Source organism: Habropoda laboriosa, unplaced genomic scaffold (genome assembly GCF_001263275.1).
Source record: "Habropoda laboriosa isolate 0110345459 unplaced genomic scaffold, ASM126327v1 scaffold45, whole genome shotgun sequence".
NCBI lineage: Eukaryota > Metazoa > Arthropoda > Insecta > Hymenoptera > Apidae > Habropoda > Habropoda laboriosa.
Window position 1 is genome coordinate 253518 of NW_017100168.1, and position 18857 is coordinate 272374.

The following is an 18857-nucleotide window of genomic DNA, read 5'->3' on the forward strand; positions in this document are numbered from 1 at the left end:
ATAGCCTAGATCAAGATCAGTGTCATCAATCTCTCACGGTCCCGTATGTACACAATTCGTCATTCTGCTTTACTGCTGCTGATTTAATTTGATTTAACACGGCCCCTGACAGGGATTTATTTCTCATTGCGTTCTCTCTGTGTTTCTCGGGTAACCTCGAAAACGTAACAGGAATTACACGAACGAGACAAGTACTACAAGTTCCTCGTTTCAACTATTTTCACACGGTGTATATAAATTCTGTTGGAATCGTCAATTTCTACCTTATCGTCATCCTGTTAACCGACGATTTCTAAACATATTCCAACTATACGAGACAGATATACAACCCGTAAATAATTCCGTAGAAATTAGCTGGTAAATTTATTCGACGTAATATGGCAGTTTAAAAGACCCTAAACTCCCACCTACGTTTACACAGTATCTTTTCGACCTTGCGCGCTTACTAGAAACATGCCTGCAAAGTTTGCCCATATATCTTAGTAACAGTTCCCTGTATAATTCAGTTGTCCCAACATGGGGTAGGTAAAGTACATCGAATCCCGTGGGATCAAAGGTACCAAAGACCGGGGGCTCCAAGTTCTCAATGCGTCATGCAGGCCCGACAAAACAAAATATACCACCCTGACAGAGTTCCTCTAATTACTCGTGATTAATCAGAAAATTTCCCACGCAACCCCATCTATTATGCAATTTATGGAAATCGGGAATGGAACTTTGAATATCGGTACTCGACGAAATACGTTGTACCGCTTTGTACCGAAACTACGAATGTGTCAATTTTTACTTTTTGAAGAAAAAGTGTGTAACGTCCCAAAACGCCGTAACTGTTCGATGTTTGGAAACGCTGACTCGCGGCAGGGCGAGTCTTATTTATAGGAAAGAAATCAACACGTTTTCGTACTAAAACAATTATTGTATTTCTTAGGCGTGTTCTCAATAGAATGCGTGTCGAGGGTGAAAACCTCCGTGCTTTATAGCACGGAGCCGTCCACACCCGACGTGGCGGTGGTAAGTGTGACGCGATACGGAAGACGTCGAGCGATCATCGCTTTTGGCGGCCCACAGGACCCAACGCGAGTCCCCTCGAGCGAAGAAACACTCGAGCCCTCTCGTCTCGGCAACCGCGGCCCCGCTTCGGTTCCTCGCGGGATCCCTTTGTCGAAGGCCTTATATCGCGACATTGTAGGACGGTTCCGCTGGTACCATGCGGCTCGGTTACGCACTCGTCCTGCTGGTCCTGCGTCGCGGTGCTCGGGACCGAACAAAGTGTTAGGCTTGCATTGATCTTTCGATCGTCCAAGCGTTGCGGGTTTTTGCACGTGTGCGCCGACTAATGGTCTAAAGCTACGAAGGGCCAGTTTCTGTCTTGAAACACTAAGTTTTATTTTGTGTTCTATGTTCTAAACTAATTCGAGGTCTAAAGTCTATTCTGCGAGGTGCGAAGTCTTTCTCCCGGAGTCTCCGCGATTTCCCTCGACCGAGACTCCCACCTTTCTAAAAACACCCTGATTGGTGATTTTTCCTTTTCTAAAATCACTTTACTCCGATGCATCGCAATCTCCCTCCATTTCGCCCTTAGCGCGTTATCGACGTTGGCAAAAGTCGTGGGCCACTTTTCTATTCTTCCCTTCGGAGACTCCAGGATTTATGGCAGGGTGTGGTCCTAGGGACCAAGTGTCGCAGGCAACGCAATAAACACTTGTGGTGTTTTGAGGAAACGATATTTGCCTGCGACCACTTGGCGCCTTAAAAAAAGTGAGCTGAATGCGATTAAAGGAGAAGGGAGGATAATTAGGAATTATTTTTTGATTAAATTTAAGACTGAATTAAAGGTTGAAGTCTGGAAGAAAATTTGGAAAATTTTGATTTCTAGGATTAATTCATTTTACATTTAACCTTCCGTCGGGGCACCCATTTCTGAAACGCCATCAGGCGCACTGGATCTTAGAGATCGGCCTTCAAGAGGTCTTTTACCAAGTGGAAAGTAACTAACCATAGGAATAATAGAACATGAGTGTGAACAAAAAACATCAACATTTTGAGCACATTTGCGCATTCATCGCGCAACGCATCGCTTCTATATACATAGATGAATTATGGTTGTGCCTGAGAGGTCAGGTGCGCCCGACGGAGGGTTAATCGTGAATTTTTGCAATTTATGGAATTGCATATTTGTGGAATTGATATAAAGAGGTGTAATTGAGGGTGGAATTGTGCATTCGTGGAATTGACATGAGGAGATGGTGTATTACATTTTCATCTGTTTTCAGAGATCGGAGTAATTGCAATTTTTTAGAAATTTTAACCACGACGGTGTAATTCCACGTGGTGGATTTAATTAATAAAAGTTTGCATCTTCCTGGATATTATTAACAATGTCAAATTTTACACATCACTTACTTGGTCTGGAAGCCCTCGAATTCTTCCTGCTGCTCGCTGATGGAAGCTTCGAGGTCCAAATAGGCGCCATAGTCACCATCTTTGTAGAGTTGCAGTGCGGTATCGTCAAGCTGTAACACAAACGAAAAATAAAATATATCAATACATCATTTCTCAAGAAATGAAATTCATTAAACAACCCTGCTGCAATAATTAAAAACCCTCCCAAAAATTCAATGCTATAAAAATCCGATAAAAGTAAAGTAACTGGGGCTAATGCACACTCGTGGTGCTTAATTTTTCATAAATAAAACAAATTTTATTTTATGAAAGTTTATTTATGAATTTTGCGTTTATTAATATATTTTTGCTTATCGCATTCTGTCAATTTTCGTTCCTCCAAATTTTCCATAAATGCCTAAAAATCCGAAGTCCACTTAACAACTTATCACCAATTATCGCTCTTCAAACAGCAAAACACGAGCAGCTACATCCCATTCGCCCAAGAACGCGCCGCTATTGCGCCGTACACACCATCTCCGCGTCAAATTAGCAGCCTTTCAACTGTCAGCGAGCACGCCAGTCGCGGAAATGACAGCTACAGTTAAGCAACGGTCAATTTTCCCGTAATCGTTTCCCAAACGACGCGTCGTCAAAGGAAGAGAGCAGCAGCCTCGAGCGAAGCGAACACGATCTTTACACCGTGTGATCTACAGGTGCGATCTCGTCGCCTAATTTGAAACCGCTACCACTTTGCGAGCTGCACAGTTCCTTCGCGTCCCGTTTATCGCATCGACGAATCAGAAAACCGATTTCTCGCGTACGAATCGCTTCCTTTCTCGTCAATTTTCTCGTGTACATTTCCCTATCAACGCAGGTCTAACGCTTGTTCCAGAAGCTTGTCGAACAACCAGTGTCTCCGAAACAGCCATCATTTTCTAGGATATCGGAGAAAACGCGTTCGGAGGGAGGAAAATTGCTCGGTGGAACAGTGAAGAAGATTTGTGGTGGAGAAATACGGATGCTAGCGGGGAATTATTGGGGATGTAGAAGGTGGATTCGACGGAAATTTCGGACGGAAGTTTCTTGGTAAACTGTTGGAACGTAGTTTCGCCGGGGTGCAGCCGAGTTTTAGCTGCGAAACTGCTCCCCTTGTTACCGGTTGCAATAAGCAAACCTTTTGGTTGTTACTTTAATTAAAGCAAGTTGGAATGTGTGTCCTAATTGATAGGGCGGATTTTGTAGATTTCTGTTAGCACAGTTTTATTGTTTAAATTGTCGTGAAAGATATAGAGACTGTGTTTTTCTTTGTTTACATTTTTATCAGAAAGGATTCTTTTAGTGTGTTTAATTGATAAGGCGAATTTTGCAGATTTCTGTTGGCACAGCTTTATTGTTTAAATTGTTGTAAAAGATAAAAATACTGTTGCTTTCTTTTTGTTGCTACATTTTTATCAGACTGGGTTTTGTATCTGTGTCTAATTGATAGTGCTGATTTCGTAGATTTCTGTTAGCACAGTTTGGAAGTGACGTGGTGTAAAATAATTACTCGCGAAGGTTGCCTAACAGAAATATATATTTATTTTAAATCAGATAACGTTTAAACTATTTTTAATGTACAGGCGACACGATGACAAAAAGCCTCGTGCCTTTTTCGGGGCTCCCTTAACCCATTTGCTACCTATGCTACTGAGTTCAGACATCAGCGGCGTTCAACTGACAGTTGGCCCGTATCACCACCAACATCAATCCACCCATATTCTTACTGTAGTCAATTACTACCGATGGTTTGCGGAATATTCCGCGTCCGGTGATAAATGAAAGTCGCGGCTCGCGGAACAGTCCGCGCTTTGGGTCTTTCCTTGGGCCTGTTCGCGTAGGGGTGGACAGGGATCGGCAGGACGACGCGTCCTCACTCTTCCCGAGACCTCCAATGTACATGTTTGCAAGCGACGTCCGGTTAACGTAGACACTGATTCTGAGTGGAATATATTGTTGCGGAAAACGTAGATACGTTTAGTGAATTTTACGCCCACCCTACGCTGAGTCGGAGTATTTTTTGACAGTAGCGAAAAAGATGTTGAATAAAGAAAAGTCAGTATTAATTACCGGTAATACAATAAATACCGGAATACAACGACACCTAACTCTGATAGAAAAAGTTCCTCGCTTAACATAACTCTGTTAACGGTGAACTTAAAATTAGAAGGAGGAAGTATTAAAGTGGCACTGCGAATTATCAGAAGGTTACTTCTGAAAATATTATCCCAAAACTGAGAAACACATTTATCAGAATCATCGCAGGGTAAAGAGAGAAAGAAAAAAATGTGGCTTGAAAAATTCAAAAAGAAAATCGCGAATATCACGACGCGGGAGAATATTTAAGCTTGAATAAACTTTATGCGACCCATGCATAAAGTTAACGAAACTTTATGTACCTTACACTTTCACACGCTGCTAAATTTACGCAGCAATAAAAGGACTGTACACTATGTAGGTAGATTAAAAATGTGAACGTTACACCAAGAATGAAAAATTAAAAATACTCTTTTTTCCTAATATACTTACGCGAATTACAACGTGTACTATCAGCGATGCAATTTAAACAACGAAACTAAAGAAGGCAGGAAATAAATCTCAATTTTCTATCTATTTAAAAAGCACGCGGAAATAACGGTTTAAAAAGAGCCCAAAAACGAAATCACATTTATTTTAAAAAATATTACTATTGCTATAATTATTATCATACCGTAAAATATACGTAAACAGAAGAAATCAAACTGAATTATTCAGCCATAGAGCAAAATCTCAATTTCTAAAAGAGAAATTTATATTCCAAAAGCATTTTTTAATTTCGCTAAATTTGTTTGCTGATTGCGCAAACGATCGCCACAATTATTCTCACAAAAGATGAAAGTACAACTCGATAGATAAAACAAAGAAAATTCCCCAAAATTCTTAGGCAGAGCATCAAGCTGAAATCGTTCCCAAAAGGAAAGACAGTCCACATTGCTATTCAAAATATTTAATACAAACGTTAAATCTGATAAGATCCTACGCTCTGCAACGTTGAAGAGAAAGCTTGCCCAAAGATGTTGCAGAAATGAGTCACGTCCACGACAGAAGATAGAAATCGGCTGTCCAATTTTACATGCAACAAAACGAACAAACCCCTGTTGTCCGTTTTCCAAGGAAGCTAATACGAATCTGACAATATCAGGTCGAAATAGGTGAACATTACTCGCGACGAGGAAACACTAACGCGAGCTATAATATCCTGTAAGCGAAGTACGTCTTCCTCGATCGTAATTATCAAACGAAGTACGCAATAACAAGTTCCCAGTGAATCTTGTGATCCGTGAGGAAGCACGCCACAAAACGCCTGGGATCTGGCTTTTTCTCACTGACCAGCCTCCTTGGCCGCTTCCGTGAAATGAGTTCAACGTACGAATGGGCGCCTTGCGGGTCAACAATCCGGGCTAATGCGGCTAATCTGCTAAATTTATCTGTGGATCATTTGGTCCACACAGGCTGTTTCCGTCTCTGCAACACGATAATCTCTTCATCTGACATCAGGTGGTCCTGATTCGCTGGACACAAGGAGTATTAAGACACCGGGTTGCGTCATCGAGCGAACGTTGCAAAAATAGAGACACCGTGAACTCGTGAGTTACACCAGGGTAATTTAATTGTATTAAAAATATCAGAGATTGTAGTAACAAGGATGGAAATAACTTCGTTGGCCCGTCGTGGACACCGTAACATGCACAACTTTCAGCTTTCTCTGCTTGAACCACGGAGTGTCGCTGATTTTGTTGCTGGAAATGTACTTGTTGATCTTTTCTCGAGGTGAATTAAAATCGACACTTTTTCGGGGTTGGTCGGAACTGGTGATCCGTTTGGAAGTTAATTATAAGGTTGACTATATCTTTTAGTGGAACTTGGATTTTTCAGTTGATGAGGAATTTATGCAGTATGCAACGAAAGATTGTTAGCTAGAAGTTAATTATATCTTTGAAAATACTAATTTAAAATATAGTAGTTACAACATAAGTTTTTTCAGTTGATGAAAGAATGAGCAATAAAATACAGGGGTTCCCTTAACGCCGGACGGCACCTAATATCGGACATTAGTTACATCTGCAATAAATGAAACGCTACCGAGCCGTTATTCCGAATAAAAATAAGTTTTCTACGCGTTTCAGTCGCGTGTGCACAGGCAGAGAGATTTATTTCTACGCAACAAACAATACGCAACCAAAGATTGCAAGAACCTATCATTCATGTACTGGAAATTTCATTTTTTAAATTCGGTGATCAGTCGATGCTGCGTCGTCACTCAGCAAGTGTCCACCTTACAAAGGTTTCATATCTTCCATTTCACCAATAATAAATCATTAAACACAAAATGCACGACGTTTCATCGCACTCCTAAAAACTCCTTTTCCGAATAGACCAAACAAATTCAAAGTCACCCTCGTCTCTCGCGAATTTCCCAAAGAGCCCGCCTAAAAGATTCACCGATTCGATTATCGACGCGAACGCACTTCCAAGTCATCTCAGATTTCTCCCATTTTCGCCTGCACTTTATTCAAGGCGATCGATCGGCGAGCCCGCGAGTCGCGACAAAGTGTCCCGTAGAATCGCGTCCCGGCGCGCGTTTCCGACTACCAAATCGCCCGACGATAAATCCCGGAAGGTAAATAAGCCTGACGGAAATGAAGCCTTTCTTCCCTCCTACCCCAGAAACCGAGGTCTTTCTTCGAGACACCGCTGCTCCGCGAGATTAAGATCCGCCCGTTTCCACGGCATGCTGCCAGCTTAGAAGAAATAACGCCACGGGGATAGGAACGGAAAGATATTACGGAAAACGCGAGAGGACGAAAGGGAGCAGATGCCTGAAAGAGAGAAGGTAACAGTGGATGAACCGAGAACAAGGAGAAAACGAGGAGATACCGGAGGGAAAAATAACGGCGAGCCAGTTCGAAAGCTAAATACCCCTTTAAAAATAGACGAGCTACCTAGGCCGCCATATTTGCGGCGATCATGTTGTCGCTGGAGAAGTTATTTCCCGCTTCCGGGCACGTTGCGTCCTTCTCCTCCGACGATCGTTTGCACGCTTCTTAATTAATGTTTAACGGCGCTTTTTTCTACGGACAAGCGGTGAGATCATCCAGAAACAAGATTTCCTTTCACGCACAGGATACAGGTCCTGTGTAACGAATTAGACGAGAGTGAAAGAAGCGGTTCGAACGTGATTCTACGAAAATAAACAGCGAACGATCGAGGTTTATTCTCGCGTCGATTGCTTCCTTTCTATGTAATTTCTGCGAATGATTGTCGAATAGCGCTGATTAGACTTAATATCTGTTATCGGGAGGCTGGATCGTTGATGGCTCTATTCGACATAGTCATCGACGAGCAGGAAGTAGGGAATTTTGTTTTTGTGAGAAACGAATGCTGGGAGATTATCGAGGGTAGCTTTTAATTTTATGAATATCTCGCTGAACAAATTCTGCGATAAACGTGACGATTTTACTTGGACTTGTAATTCTACGGTGTAAACGTAGGATGATTTATCTATTCGGTATGATTTTTCGCACTCGCGAAGGGTACTCGTTTAGGGAAAAAGCTGAGAAATCTCTGGTGATCTGCTTCCAAGAAGCGAATCACCTTGCTAACAATTCTATTTCACCTTTTCAATTCCGCCCTGCATACAGAATCGCCTCTTTTTCGCTCATCATCTCTGCCTCTGTTCAGAGGTAGCTATCCATCAAAGAAGAATCAACAAGACTTCCGCGAATCCTCGATTAGATATAACAAAGAATACTTCGTTCTGCGTAACAAGGATTTCCGAGAAGGATCGTTTCTCGATCGTAAATTAACGACAAAACGAACCATCGGAATCTAGAAATAGTTGGACGAAACGCGAGGTAGAATGAGAGAAGAATCTTCGGGAGGAAATCGTGATCGAGCAATGTAGAGTTTATGATTGTTTTCAAAATGAGTCGTTAAATTCTCGACTGTCTAGCAATTTTGGAAATTTTCAAATTTAGTGTTTCTGGAGAAGATCTTCGTAATAACAATCTTTTCTTTTATATATTGTTGGGTGAACTGTTAGGTCATCCCGTAAGTTCGTGTCGAAAGGAAAAAGTGTTTGAATGAAAATTCAAGGAAATTTCATAGCGACGACATAATAGTCCTACCAAAAAAATAAGAAAAAGTTGTGAAATTAGAAGGAGCTTACGTTTTTTTTTTTATTTTTATTGAATTTAAAGGTTCATCGAAAATATTGATCTAAACCATAAAATTCGACACGAACTTATGGGACGACAAATGACAGGATTCGTTTGCAAATCACTTTAACAAAAATATTGATCTTTTCACGGATCTTCGTCTTTTCTCAGAATATCTGTTCCAGCTACTTTACGATAAAAAATAAGATTTTTCGCAGAAGAACTACATTTTACACGATTTCTGTTGAAAACGAAAACTCTACCATTTATTATGAATCACTTGGAAAAATTATTATCAACACACGTTGATTTCTTCATCGAACACTTTAAACAATTGGAAGAACCTATCGAATTAAAAAGACCCAAAATTTCGTAACACTGAAATCTTTAAAAAAATCGAATGAAAAATCCATTAATACTAGTAGCACACATTTTGATAAAATAAAAATACATCCTTATGATTTCGACCTACAAAAACAACCTACCATTACGTATCAGATATCAAAGACTTGTACGTCCACGAATAAACTATTATCGCTCGAAATTAAAAATAGTGATCACTCAGATCGTGGTATCGTATTAAAAAAAAAAAAAAAAAGACGAGGACGAAAATAGGAGGAAATCGAAAGGGAAAACGTGTGTATACGCGTTCTCGTAACGCTGAATGCTGACCCATATTTCTAAAAATCACAGCATCGAAATAGTCTGCCGGCGTGGCGAAGTGCCGGTTATAAACGCAGGGACCGAGTTCAGCACGCGCTGCATTTCTCCGGTTTCTAGGCGTCCCGCATTCGGTGAAAAGCGAATTGCCTTACGTAATCCACGTGTCTGGGCTGCGGCGTCCCGTACGATCTCTGGCCTTCAAGCCTGTGACGAAATTGGTCAGCCGGAAGCGGCCGCGCCACGGAGACGCGGTGGCTGCAGCCACGTCTTGAACAATGGCGGCTTGTCTGTTTCTGCTCGTTGAACTTGCGTGACGCGGTTGCACAAGAAGTGGAGAGAAGTTTCAGCGGCGGAAGAAAGGGTGGTGAAGACTTTAAAACGAATGTAAAAACGGAAATGGAAATAGGTTACGAGTGAATAAAAGACGTTTCAACGGATATCTTGTGTGGAAGAGAAAAAGTACTTTGGTGTTTCTGACTAGTTATTAGGATAGAAGTATTGCATCGGGATACTTAATTAGGCAATTCTGCTGGAGCAAGGTTGAAAAGAGATTTGAACAGGTGTTTTGTATGGAAGAGAAAAAGTACTTGGTGTTTCTGGATAATATTGCTATAGGATACTTAATTAGGAAATTCTGTTGGAGCAGGTTAAAAAGTATTTTTCATGCATAAAAGATATTTTGTAGGCAAGAGAAAAAGTGTTTGGTGTTTTTGAAAAATTATTAATTGGAGTAAAAGTATTTCATTAGGACACTTAATTAGACAATTTTATTGCAGCAGGTTAAAGAGTATTTTTCACGAATAAAAGAGATTTTTTACGCAAGAGAAAAAGTGTTTGGTGTTTTTGAAAAATTACTAATTAGAGTAAAAATATTGCATTGGAATATTTAATTGGGCAATTCTGTTGGAACAAGTTAAAAAGTATTTTTCATGAATAAAAGATATTTTGTACGCAAGAGAAAAAGTGTTTGGTGTTTTTGAAAAATTATTGATTGGAGTAAAAGTATTGCATTGGAATGCTTAATTACGCAATTATGTTTGAGTAGGGTTAAAAAGTATTTTTCATGAATAAAAGAGATTTTAACAGGTGTTTTGTATGGAAGAGAAAAAGTACTTGGTGCTTCCGAATAATATGGCTATAGGATACTTAATTAGGAAATTCTGTTGGAGCAGGTTAAAAAGTATTTTTCACGAATAAAAGAAATTTTGTAGGCAAGAGAAAAAGTGTTTGGTGTTTTTGAAAAATTATTAATTGGAGTAAAAGTATTTCATTAGGACACTTAATTAGACAATTCTATTGCAGTCGGTTAAAGAATACTTTTCACGAATAAAAGAAATTTTGTAGGCAAGAGAAAAAGTGTTTGGTATTTTTGAAAAATTACTAATTAGAGTAAAAATATTGCATTGGAATACTTAATTGGGCAATTCTATCGGAGCAGCATTAAAGAGTATTTTTCACAGGTAGCTCAATAACGTTTATTTCCGTTGACTATGGCAAGCAAGGTATTTAAATTTAATTAATAAATTGAACTCCGACCGCATTTTAACGAAATCTAATATTTTTCAATATTAAATTTAAAATTAGAATAGAATTTTTTAAACCTGCTCCACAATTACGATGCTTCGTTACTCGACAAAGTTTAATTACAAAATTTAAAAAACCAAATAAATTTGAAATTCCACATTTTAAAGCTTCGTTCTAATGAAATACAATATTTCACAATATCACTTTAACACTTCATATTTATCTCACCATTTACCCCAACATATTTGACACAGTAAATTGCAACAGTATCGCGATTGCAAATACATACAAATACTGAATTTCCAAATAGCAACAAGTCGCATAAAAATTTCCCTTTACAAGAAGTACCCTCGACCACGTTAATTTTCATGTTAAAATAAACATTTTATATGGAGTTCCTTTTTCCACGAAATAACCCGATCAAAGTAGATCCAGAGTAGAATACAGATCGATATACACGTCGTCGAACGTGGAATATCCAAGTGAAAACCGTCACCTCTCGCGTACGTGACGTCCGATTGGAGAATTTAATTAATCATAACATTAATCCAGTTTTACCACGCTCTGATAGTTCCCTTCCCGATCTACGCATCATGAGAAAGTTGTTTAATTAGCCACTTAAAGTCTCACGGGTCTCGTACGTCTTCCCTACGGACAGTTCAATGTTTCCACACGTCCTCGTGGATCCACGCTGAAGAAACTTTTCACGAATGCACGGCTGTCGACGCGTCTCAAGTGGAGGCAGCCTCGAGACCGCTTCTTTCGCGACGACACGGAACGTCTGTTTTCTATCAAAAGACCAACTATAGCGGAGCAACGTACGAGTGTGTTTTAACGCAATTAAATGGACTTTGAGATTCTCCCTTTATAATTAGCACGCTGTCCTTGCCGCAAATCAACCGCGCTGCGTTCAAAAGAATTTGTAATTGAATTTGAAAAACAACTGTACGATAATTGATAATACGATTAAAGTGAATTTTCTTAAATTAAATTTCGAGATTGTTATTTCAAAAATTTCAGATTAACTAAATTTCAATATTGTTACTTCAAAAATTTCGGATTAATTAAATTTCAAGATTATCATTTCAAGAATTTCAGATTAACCCTTTGCACTCCAATGGCGCTTTTATGGCGACACGCGTAATTACTTTGGAGAAATGTACAATTCAGACTTTTTTTATATTATTTTCTGGAAGTGACGTGGTGCGAATGATTACTCGCGAAGTTTGGTAACAAAAATATATTTATTGAAACGGTAATGCTTAAACTAATTTCAAATGTACTATGTGATGCGCGTGCAGAGAAGGTCTACGACAAAAGGTCTCGTGCCTTTTTTCGGGGCTCCCTTAAGTAGCCTCTTTTCCCTGGGAAAGTCCCAGGAAGTGGGGGCGCGGGCCTGCATTGCCGAGGCAATACTCTTGTCCTCGAGGACGAAGAAACGAGGACGATGTTTGGAAAAACATCTCTCGATTCTTCGCCTCGAGGGCCAAGAGTCGCCAGGCGTGCCCCCCCGTGGCGGTCGCCACAATTTTATATTATCAAAATAATGCAAATTAACACAAGAAATACAAATACATAAATTCGTAAACACTAAAAATCCTTCTTCTTTTTTTTTTCAAGACAAAACATTGGCTTTCCAGAAGTTTCACTATTAATCTAATCAAGAAATGCTCGGAGTGCAAAGGGTTAATTAAATTTCAAAGTAATTACAGCACTGAGGGATTGAATTAATAGATTACAAATGTGATTCGTAAATTAAATTACGTAGATTAAATTTAATTGATTTTTGGTGCACTGTTAAATTAGACAATGCACCAGTCCGATTTGAGATATTGCAATTTGTCGATTCTATAATTAATTAGATTTCCAATTTAATTTACTTGCGTAAAATTACGCTAGACGTGTATTTAGCCTAAGGACAGGATGTCTTGTATGATGCAGGATTTACGTGTTATCTGTCCCATATTAATTAAGTCGTGAGTCGATATCGATGGCGAAAGTTGTAAGGCATCTTCCGATACGGTGCAACGTAGCACACGATGACACAACTGCACTATCTTAATTACAACTTAATGCGATAGAGCCGCGTTGGAATGTGAGTTACGTAGGGATAAAGACTAATCACCTGGTTGCGGAATTTATAGAGATTAAAGGCGTGATTTCCGTGGCGCAAATTGAAGAATACAGTTAATAGGAACTGGCAACAGTAGAAATGTAGCAATACAACGATTCACCTATATCTGTTTCATATTTTTAACGATAGGTACTTTTTTGTTAAATACTGTATAAGTGGAATTTTCATTATTGAGAATCCTTCACGTATCACGCTACAATGTAGCAATTTTCTACTCAGCTGCTAGTATTAATATGGGAAATGCGCAGAAACCACGTAATTTATAAAATTTCCTTCAAAAGTGAAACAATTCAGAATAAGATTAAGAAATGTAATTCATAAAAGAAATTCAGTATACTGAAGAATATAATCTATAAAGTTTCATTCAGAATTAAATGAAATTGCATATATTAAATAATACAACTTGTGAAATTTCCTTGGAATCTAGAAAAAATTCAGAACGAAATTAAATGACTTTTCTAAATAAAGTAATTTATAAAATGTCCCTCAAAAGTTAAACAAATTCAGAATAAAATAAAACTAAGTAATACAATTCATAAAATTTCCTTGGAATCTAAAAAAAATTCAGAACGTAATTAAGTTATTCTTTTAAATAACGTAATTTATAAAATTTCCCTTGAAAACAGGACCTAGTCGTCGCTAATTACTGGATTATGGGAGTTATTGGTTGTTAAATAATTAACAATCCTTATTTTAGACTATAAATTTTTATTAGACACAAGGAAGGTTCGCTTTTCTACTTGATGGTAAGAGCACTGTATACGGACTGAGAATTCTCCTACGCAACGCCCTAATATTGCCTACGACCCCGCTTGGGACCGAAGGGCCTTTTGTCACGTATCATAAACATTTAGTTCTTTACTAAACAGAGGTGGTAAAGCTAAACGGATTTCTCCGAACGTATACAAAAGAAATATATACTTCCTAGTAAGGCCTTACTGACTGACTGATAAATCTAACACTAATGACCTGTAGGTCGATGCGACGTAAGACTCGAAATAAAAAAAAAAAAAAAAATTCATAATTTTATTCAATTACTAATTTAATTCTACAAGCAATTGTTTCACGGTAACTCTTATCAAGCATGTTCTAATATGCTTCTCTCCCTAATTCGAACGTTTCAATACACAAAAAATGCACTCCACTTAAGAGGCGTAATAATCAACCCTCGGAGCTCCCAATGGTCAAGCAACACGTGTTGACGTAACGCACGTCGACTTCAGGAAACGTGGACGTGGACGCGATGCGGCAAGTTGACCATAGTTACCCTTCTCCTTCCCTTTCAGTCTCGTTCTCCCTCTGTCTGGGTACTTGCACAATTTTCCCCGACTGACGTTTGCTCTGCACGATTCTACTTCCTGTCCTCGAGGGAGCGCGTTGTTTGCAGAAAGCCGTTTGAGCAACTGGCAAACATCCTGTCGCGACGCCACTTTTCACCCGCATAATCGACGCCTCTCGCGTGGAACAATAATAGAGGGGAGGCGATGTTTGGAAAGGATAAACGAACGTAACATGCGAAATATCCAAATCAAGTTATTCGATATGTATACACTTTCGATCCTCGTGATCATTTGATAACGTATGTTGCAGTGTGTTTTAAGTGAAAATTCAGTCGTTATCGGTGTGGGAAACTGCGAAACGTCCGAATTTTATTGTGGATACGGCTCAATCCAGGCTGTGAAAGCTTCAAAAGTCTCATCACTGTGTTCATACGATATAATTTTCTTCTGGTTTTAATTTCACGTGAGATATATATTTTTGTCTCAGTTCTTATCAAAATCAGATTTTATACCAACTTAACCTTTCGTGACCAGTGGAACGCAGGCGCCTCTATTAGATCAAAAATGGATCACAAATTCTCAAAAGAAAGTAATTCCACCTCGAAAGGGTTACATCCTAAAAAAATCTATTCTGTGATAAGTGCAGTCCCCTCAAAATTAAAGAAGCCACGAATTCCCTAAAAAGGGGAATCAAAATACGTTATCGGTAGATAAGCAAATTCTCCAAAAAAATAATTCTATCCCGAAAGGGTTACATCCTAAAAAAATCTATTCTGTGATAAGTGCAGTCCACTCAAAATTAAAGAAGCCACGAATTCCCTAAAAAGGGGAATCAACATATCGTTATCGGTAGATAAGCAAATTCTCCAAAAAAATAATTCTATCGCGAAAGGGTTAAATTCTAAAATGATCAGATCTGTGATAAGCACAATACACTGAAAATTTAAGAAGCGATAAATTCCCTGAAAAGGGGAATCAATATATCGTTATCGGTAGATAAGCAAATTCTCCAAAAAAATAATTCCATCGCGAAAGGGTTGAACGCACAAAAGAAAAATAGAATATTTTAAAACTCAAATCTGTAATCGATACAATGCACTCAAAATTAAAGAAGCGATAAATTCCCCGAAAAGAGCAATCACAATCTCATTATGTAAACACGAGACACGTAACTGGTCCCCATGGGATCGAGTGCATAGGAGCGCTTGCGAAAAGAACCGAGGCAAGTTTATCCAGAATCGCGTATCGCGAAATATAACGAAAATTCAAGGATACGTCCAGCGATTTTGACGGAAGTCCCTCGGGACGAGATAAACGAAAGCCTTGCTGGACAATTAACCGAGAGAGGCACGATAGTCCTCGGTCGAGTCGTTCTGCTCGACTGTGCGAAACTTTCGCGACTGCCTACTTTTTGTTCGCCGTCACCTGCTACAAGACCGTGCACGCGATGTAATAACGCATTACAGACCCATTCACGGAAATACACAATTCCCTCCCCGGTCGACAGATAGATCGACAACAGCGACCAGATAACGTCCGAGTATCGAAAATAGTCTTATCTACCTTGAGTTATTTAATCGAACGAGATTTGCGGGGATAAAAGGAAACTATATCGAACAGAGTGTAACACCGTTGAAGGTAATTAAGTCTTATCGATTGCTTTTATCAGTTCTGCGATTATTGCAGGTTGTCAATGATCTAGGTTAACGTGATCGATGAAACGAATTTTTATGCATTTTGTCTTCGACAATGTGCAGTAAGCAAATTCTCATTCAAGTTTGAGAAATAATTGGAAAGTGTGTACACTATCGGCCAAATGTTTCGAATCACTGTGCATTGCAAGTTGCACAAAGATTCCCCGAAAAAAGCATTTACAATAATTTTTTAACGAATTTTTTTATCATTCAAATCAATCGAAATGAGGTAAAGTGCTATTGATCTCCAGAACGTCAATTTCAAATGAACAAAGAATTAGTAGCAGATTCGATGTTTATGTAAACTGGCAGGTGATTTCAAACTTTTGGCCGGTAGAGTATGTATTGTAGCATCGTGGGCTGGATTTTTTAGGAATGTTGGAAAAGTGTTTGGAAATATTGGCGGAATTTAAATTGTATGTTAAATGCTTGGAAAGTTTCGAGATACTTTCTATAAGCACGTTTGTACTTCCACGTATTCATCCTCCATACGTTATTCACTTGTTGGATGCTTTGTTTTCCCACATAAACACTCGATATTTCTCATCGACGCAGCAAATCACGTCGTTAAATTTAGTACGAAATATTCAGATTGAAAATAATATTTATCTCCGTTTTACTAACTTCGTTAAAATGAAAATTGTAAAAATGATTTATTCAAAGTTGAAAGGAAATCGCGTTCGTAAAATTTCCTACGAAAAATCCAGATTATACAACAGTAAAAATAATATTTCTCCCTTTCTCACTAACTTCGTTAAAATTAAAATTATACAACTTATTTACTGAAAATTCAAAAGAAATTAATAACCGCGTCTTTATTAAATTTAACGACATTATATATTTGAAAAAGACTTTCTAGGGTTCTGTATTCCTCGCGTTAGTGTTCCAGTTAACGAATGCTTCACCATTCCACATAAATACTCAACATTTCGCGTTCACAGTGAATAATCAACGTCGTAAAATTTAATACGAAATATGCCGCCTAATGATCGTCTTAATCTAGACATCGATCGATGGATACCCGCGACACCGTCCGTATCCTTACTCCAGAAATCTGTCGTTCGTCAACTGTTCGCGCAATCTCGCTTAATTATTGAGAGCCGTTCGAGCCCTCCACGAACAGATTTACGCAAGACACACAGTTAACTCGAAGTAGAGCAATTACACATGGAAATACAGAAATACCGATTTCCTGCCGCAATTGTACCTGCCCGCGACGTTCTGCCGTTGACAACTTCGCTAGATTTTGTCAGCAATTAGTCCGAGTTACGATTCGGTTATGTGAAGCAACCAACTTCCGGTAAGGTTCCATCGTCCGGAAGCGAATTACTGCATTTCAAGCGAATCGCGATTGAATTTTAACGAACCTGGTCAAATGGCGGTTAAACGAGATCGTTGATAAGTTTGGATCACGGTAACGCTCCACGTTCAAGATCTACGGTTAAATTTGCGCACAAATTTGTGAAAAAAGATGAAACGAGATTTTTCCTACATTTCAAGAAAATTGCAAATTTGCGTAATTTACTCCTTCGAGATTCATAAATACGGAGAGAAATTTACGAAAAATAGTTGTTAACGCTCGTGGTCGGATCTCAATGAGATACCTGGTCGAGCCTTGTAGAAATTGCACGTGATGTGCCGACTAGTGTTCAGTCTGTATTTCTCGAAGGACCACTCTTACGTATAAGAGACTATGTGAATTATATTATTCTTCGCCTGGTGTTCCCTTTACTATTGACTATTCTGAACTATTCTAAGACACGTTTACGCGTGGTTTTTAAGGTATCGGTGATGGCACTGATTGGTTGACAGGGGAATGGAAGTGGAAAACGGGGTGACAAAAATGCGAATGTTCAATTGGTGGATGGAATTTGTGGAAAGGTAGCGGGAAGGATTCGGAGCGGGGGTGACGAGCGACTTCTCACCCCTACGGGGAAAGGCCCAAGGTGACGTCAGCGCGATACCGTTGATCGGGTCACCGTGGCCGTCCGACTCTTGGGTTCCCTAAAGTTTATGACACGGTAATTGCTATTGAGAGACAGAAATTAATTTAGCTAATGCTGAGGTCACGTACCACCTATTCAGGTACGGGTAAAACCTTGCCCTTTCAAAAATAGCGTCTATAGGCGACCGTATCATAAACTAGTCTAACGAAGCCTTAACAATAGTAAAGAATTATGGATAACTCTCACTTTGACGAAAATTGCGAATTTACTTAATTTACTCGTTTAAGATTTACAAATATGCGCAGAAATTTGCGAAAAATAGTAAAAAGTTATGAATTTATATAATTTTTAACAAAAATTAGAAATTTACGTAATTCCCTACAATTTCCTTACTTTCTAAAACGCTTTCTAAAACGTTATTTCAAAAGGATGAAAAAAGTGTACATCCGTTTTAGAATTCCTTTTGCCAGGTGATTAATGCAGCGTAAAAATAGCTCGAAAAGTTGACGCTGGTAATTAATACTCGTCGCCGCGCGGAAAATAGACAGGAACTGATTTGAATTTGAAACGACCGCCAATAAACGGATGATTCGTAGAACAGCTCACGAGCAGCCGCGAGCTTAGCGCGCATCAATGGCGACGTGGGCGGCACGTGGGCAAGTGAATACGTCCCTCTTCCATCCTGAGAAACGGTAAAGAAAGACGTCTTGCCGTTGTCACAAGAATGCTAAGGAGAAAGTAACCAATCAACGTAGTACGACTTCCCTTGAGAGAACGCTTAAAAGTTCACGAAAAAAGGTACTACGCGTAAAGAGATAAGAAAAGAAGAGAAAGGAGGACTAAAATGAACATTGTTCTCTTACATGGAGTGAGTATCGAGATTAGAGTGCCAAAAATTCAACTCATGTTGGATATTATTCTATAATTAAAGTTTTTAAAGTTTACTTTTCAACTTCGTTTTAACACTCTGATGGAAATTGTTAATAATTTAACCATTT

General features: G+C 39.0%; 1 protein-coding gene across 1 annotated transcript in view; it reads right to left on the reverse strand.

Moving 5' to 3' along the window:
- The window catches only part of LOC108578600, a 377474-nt gene that overhangs the window by 237252 nt on the left and 121365 nt on the right, over positions 1–18857 (reverse strand). Inside the window, exon 10 of the mRNA XM_017941964.1 lies at positions 2404–2513. Coding sequence (XP_017797453.1) covers positions 2404–2513 — 110 coding nt within the window. The remainder of the gene's footprint in view (positions 1–2403; positions 2514–18857) is intronic.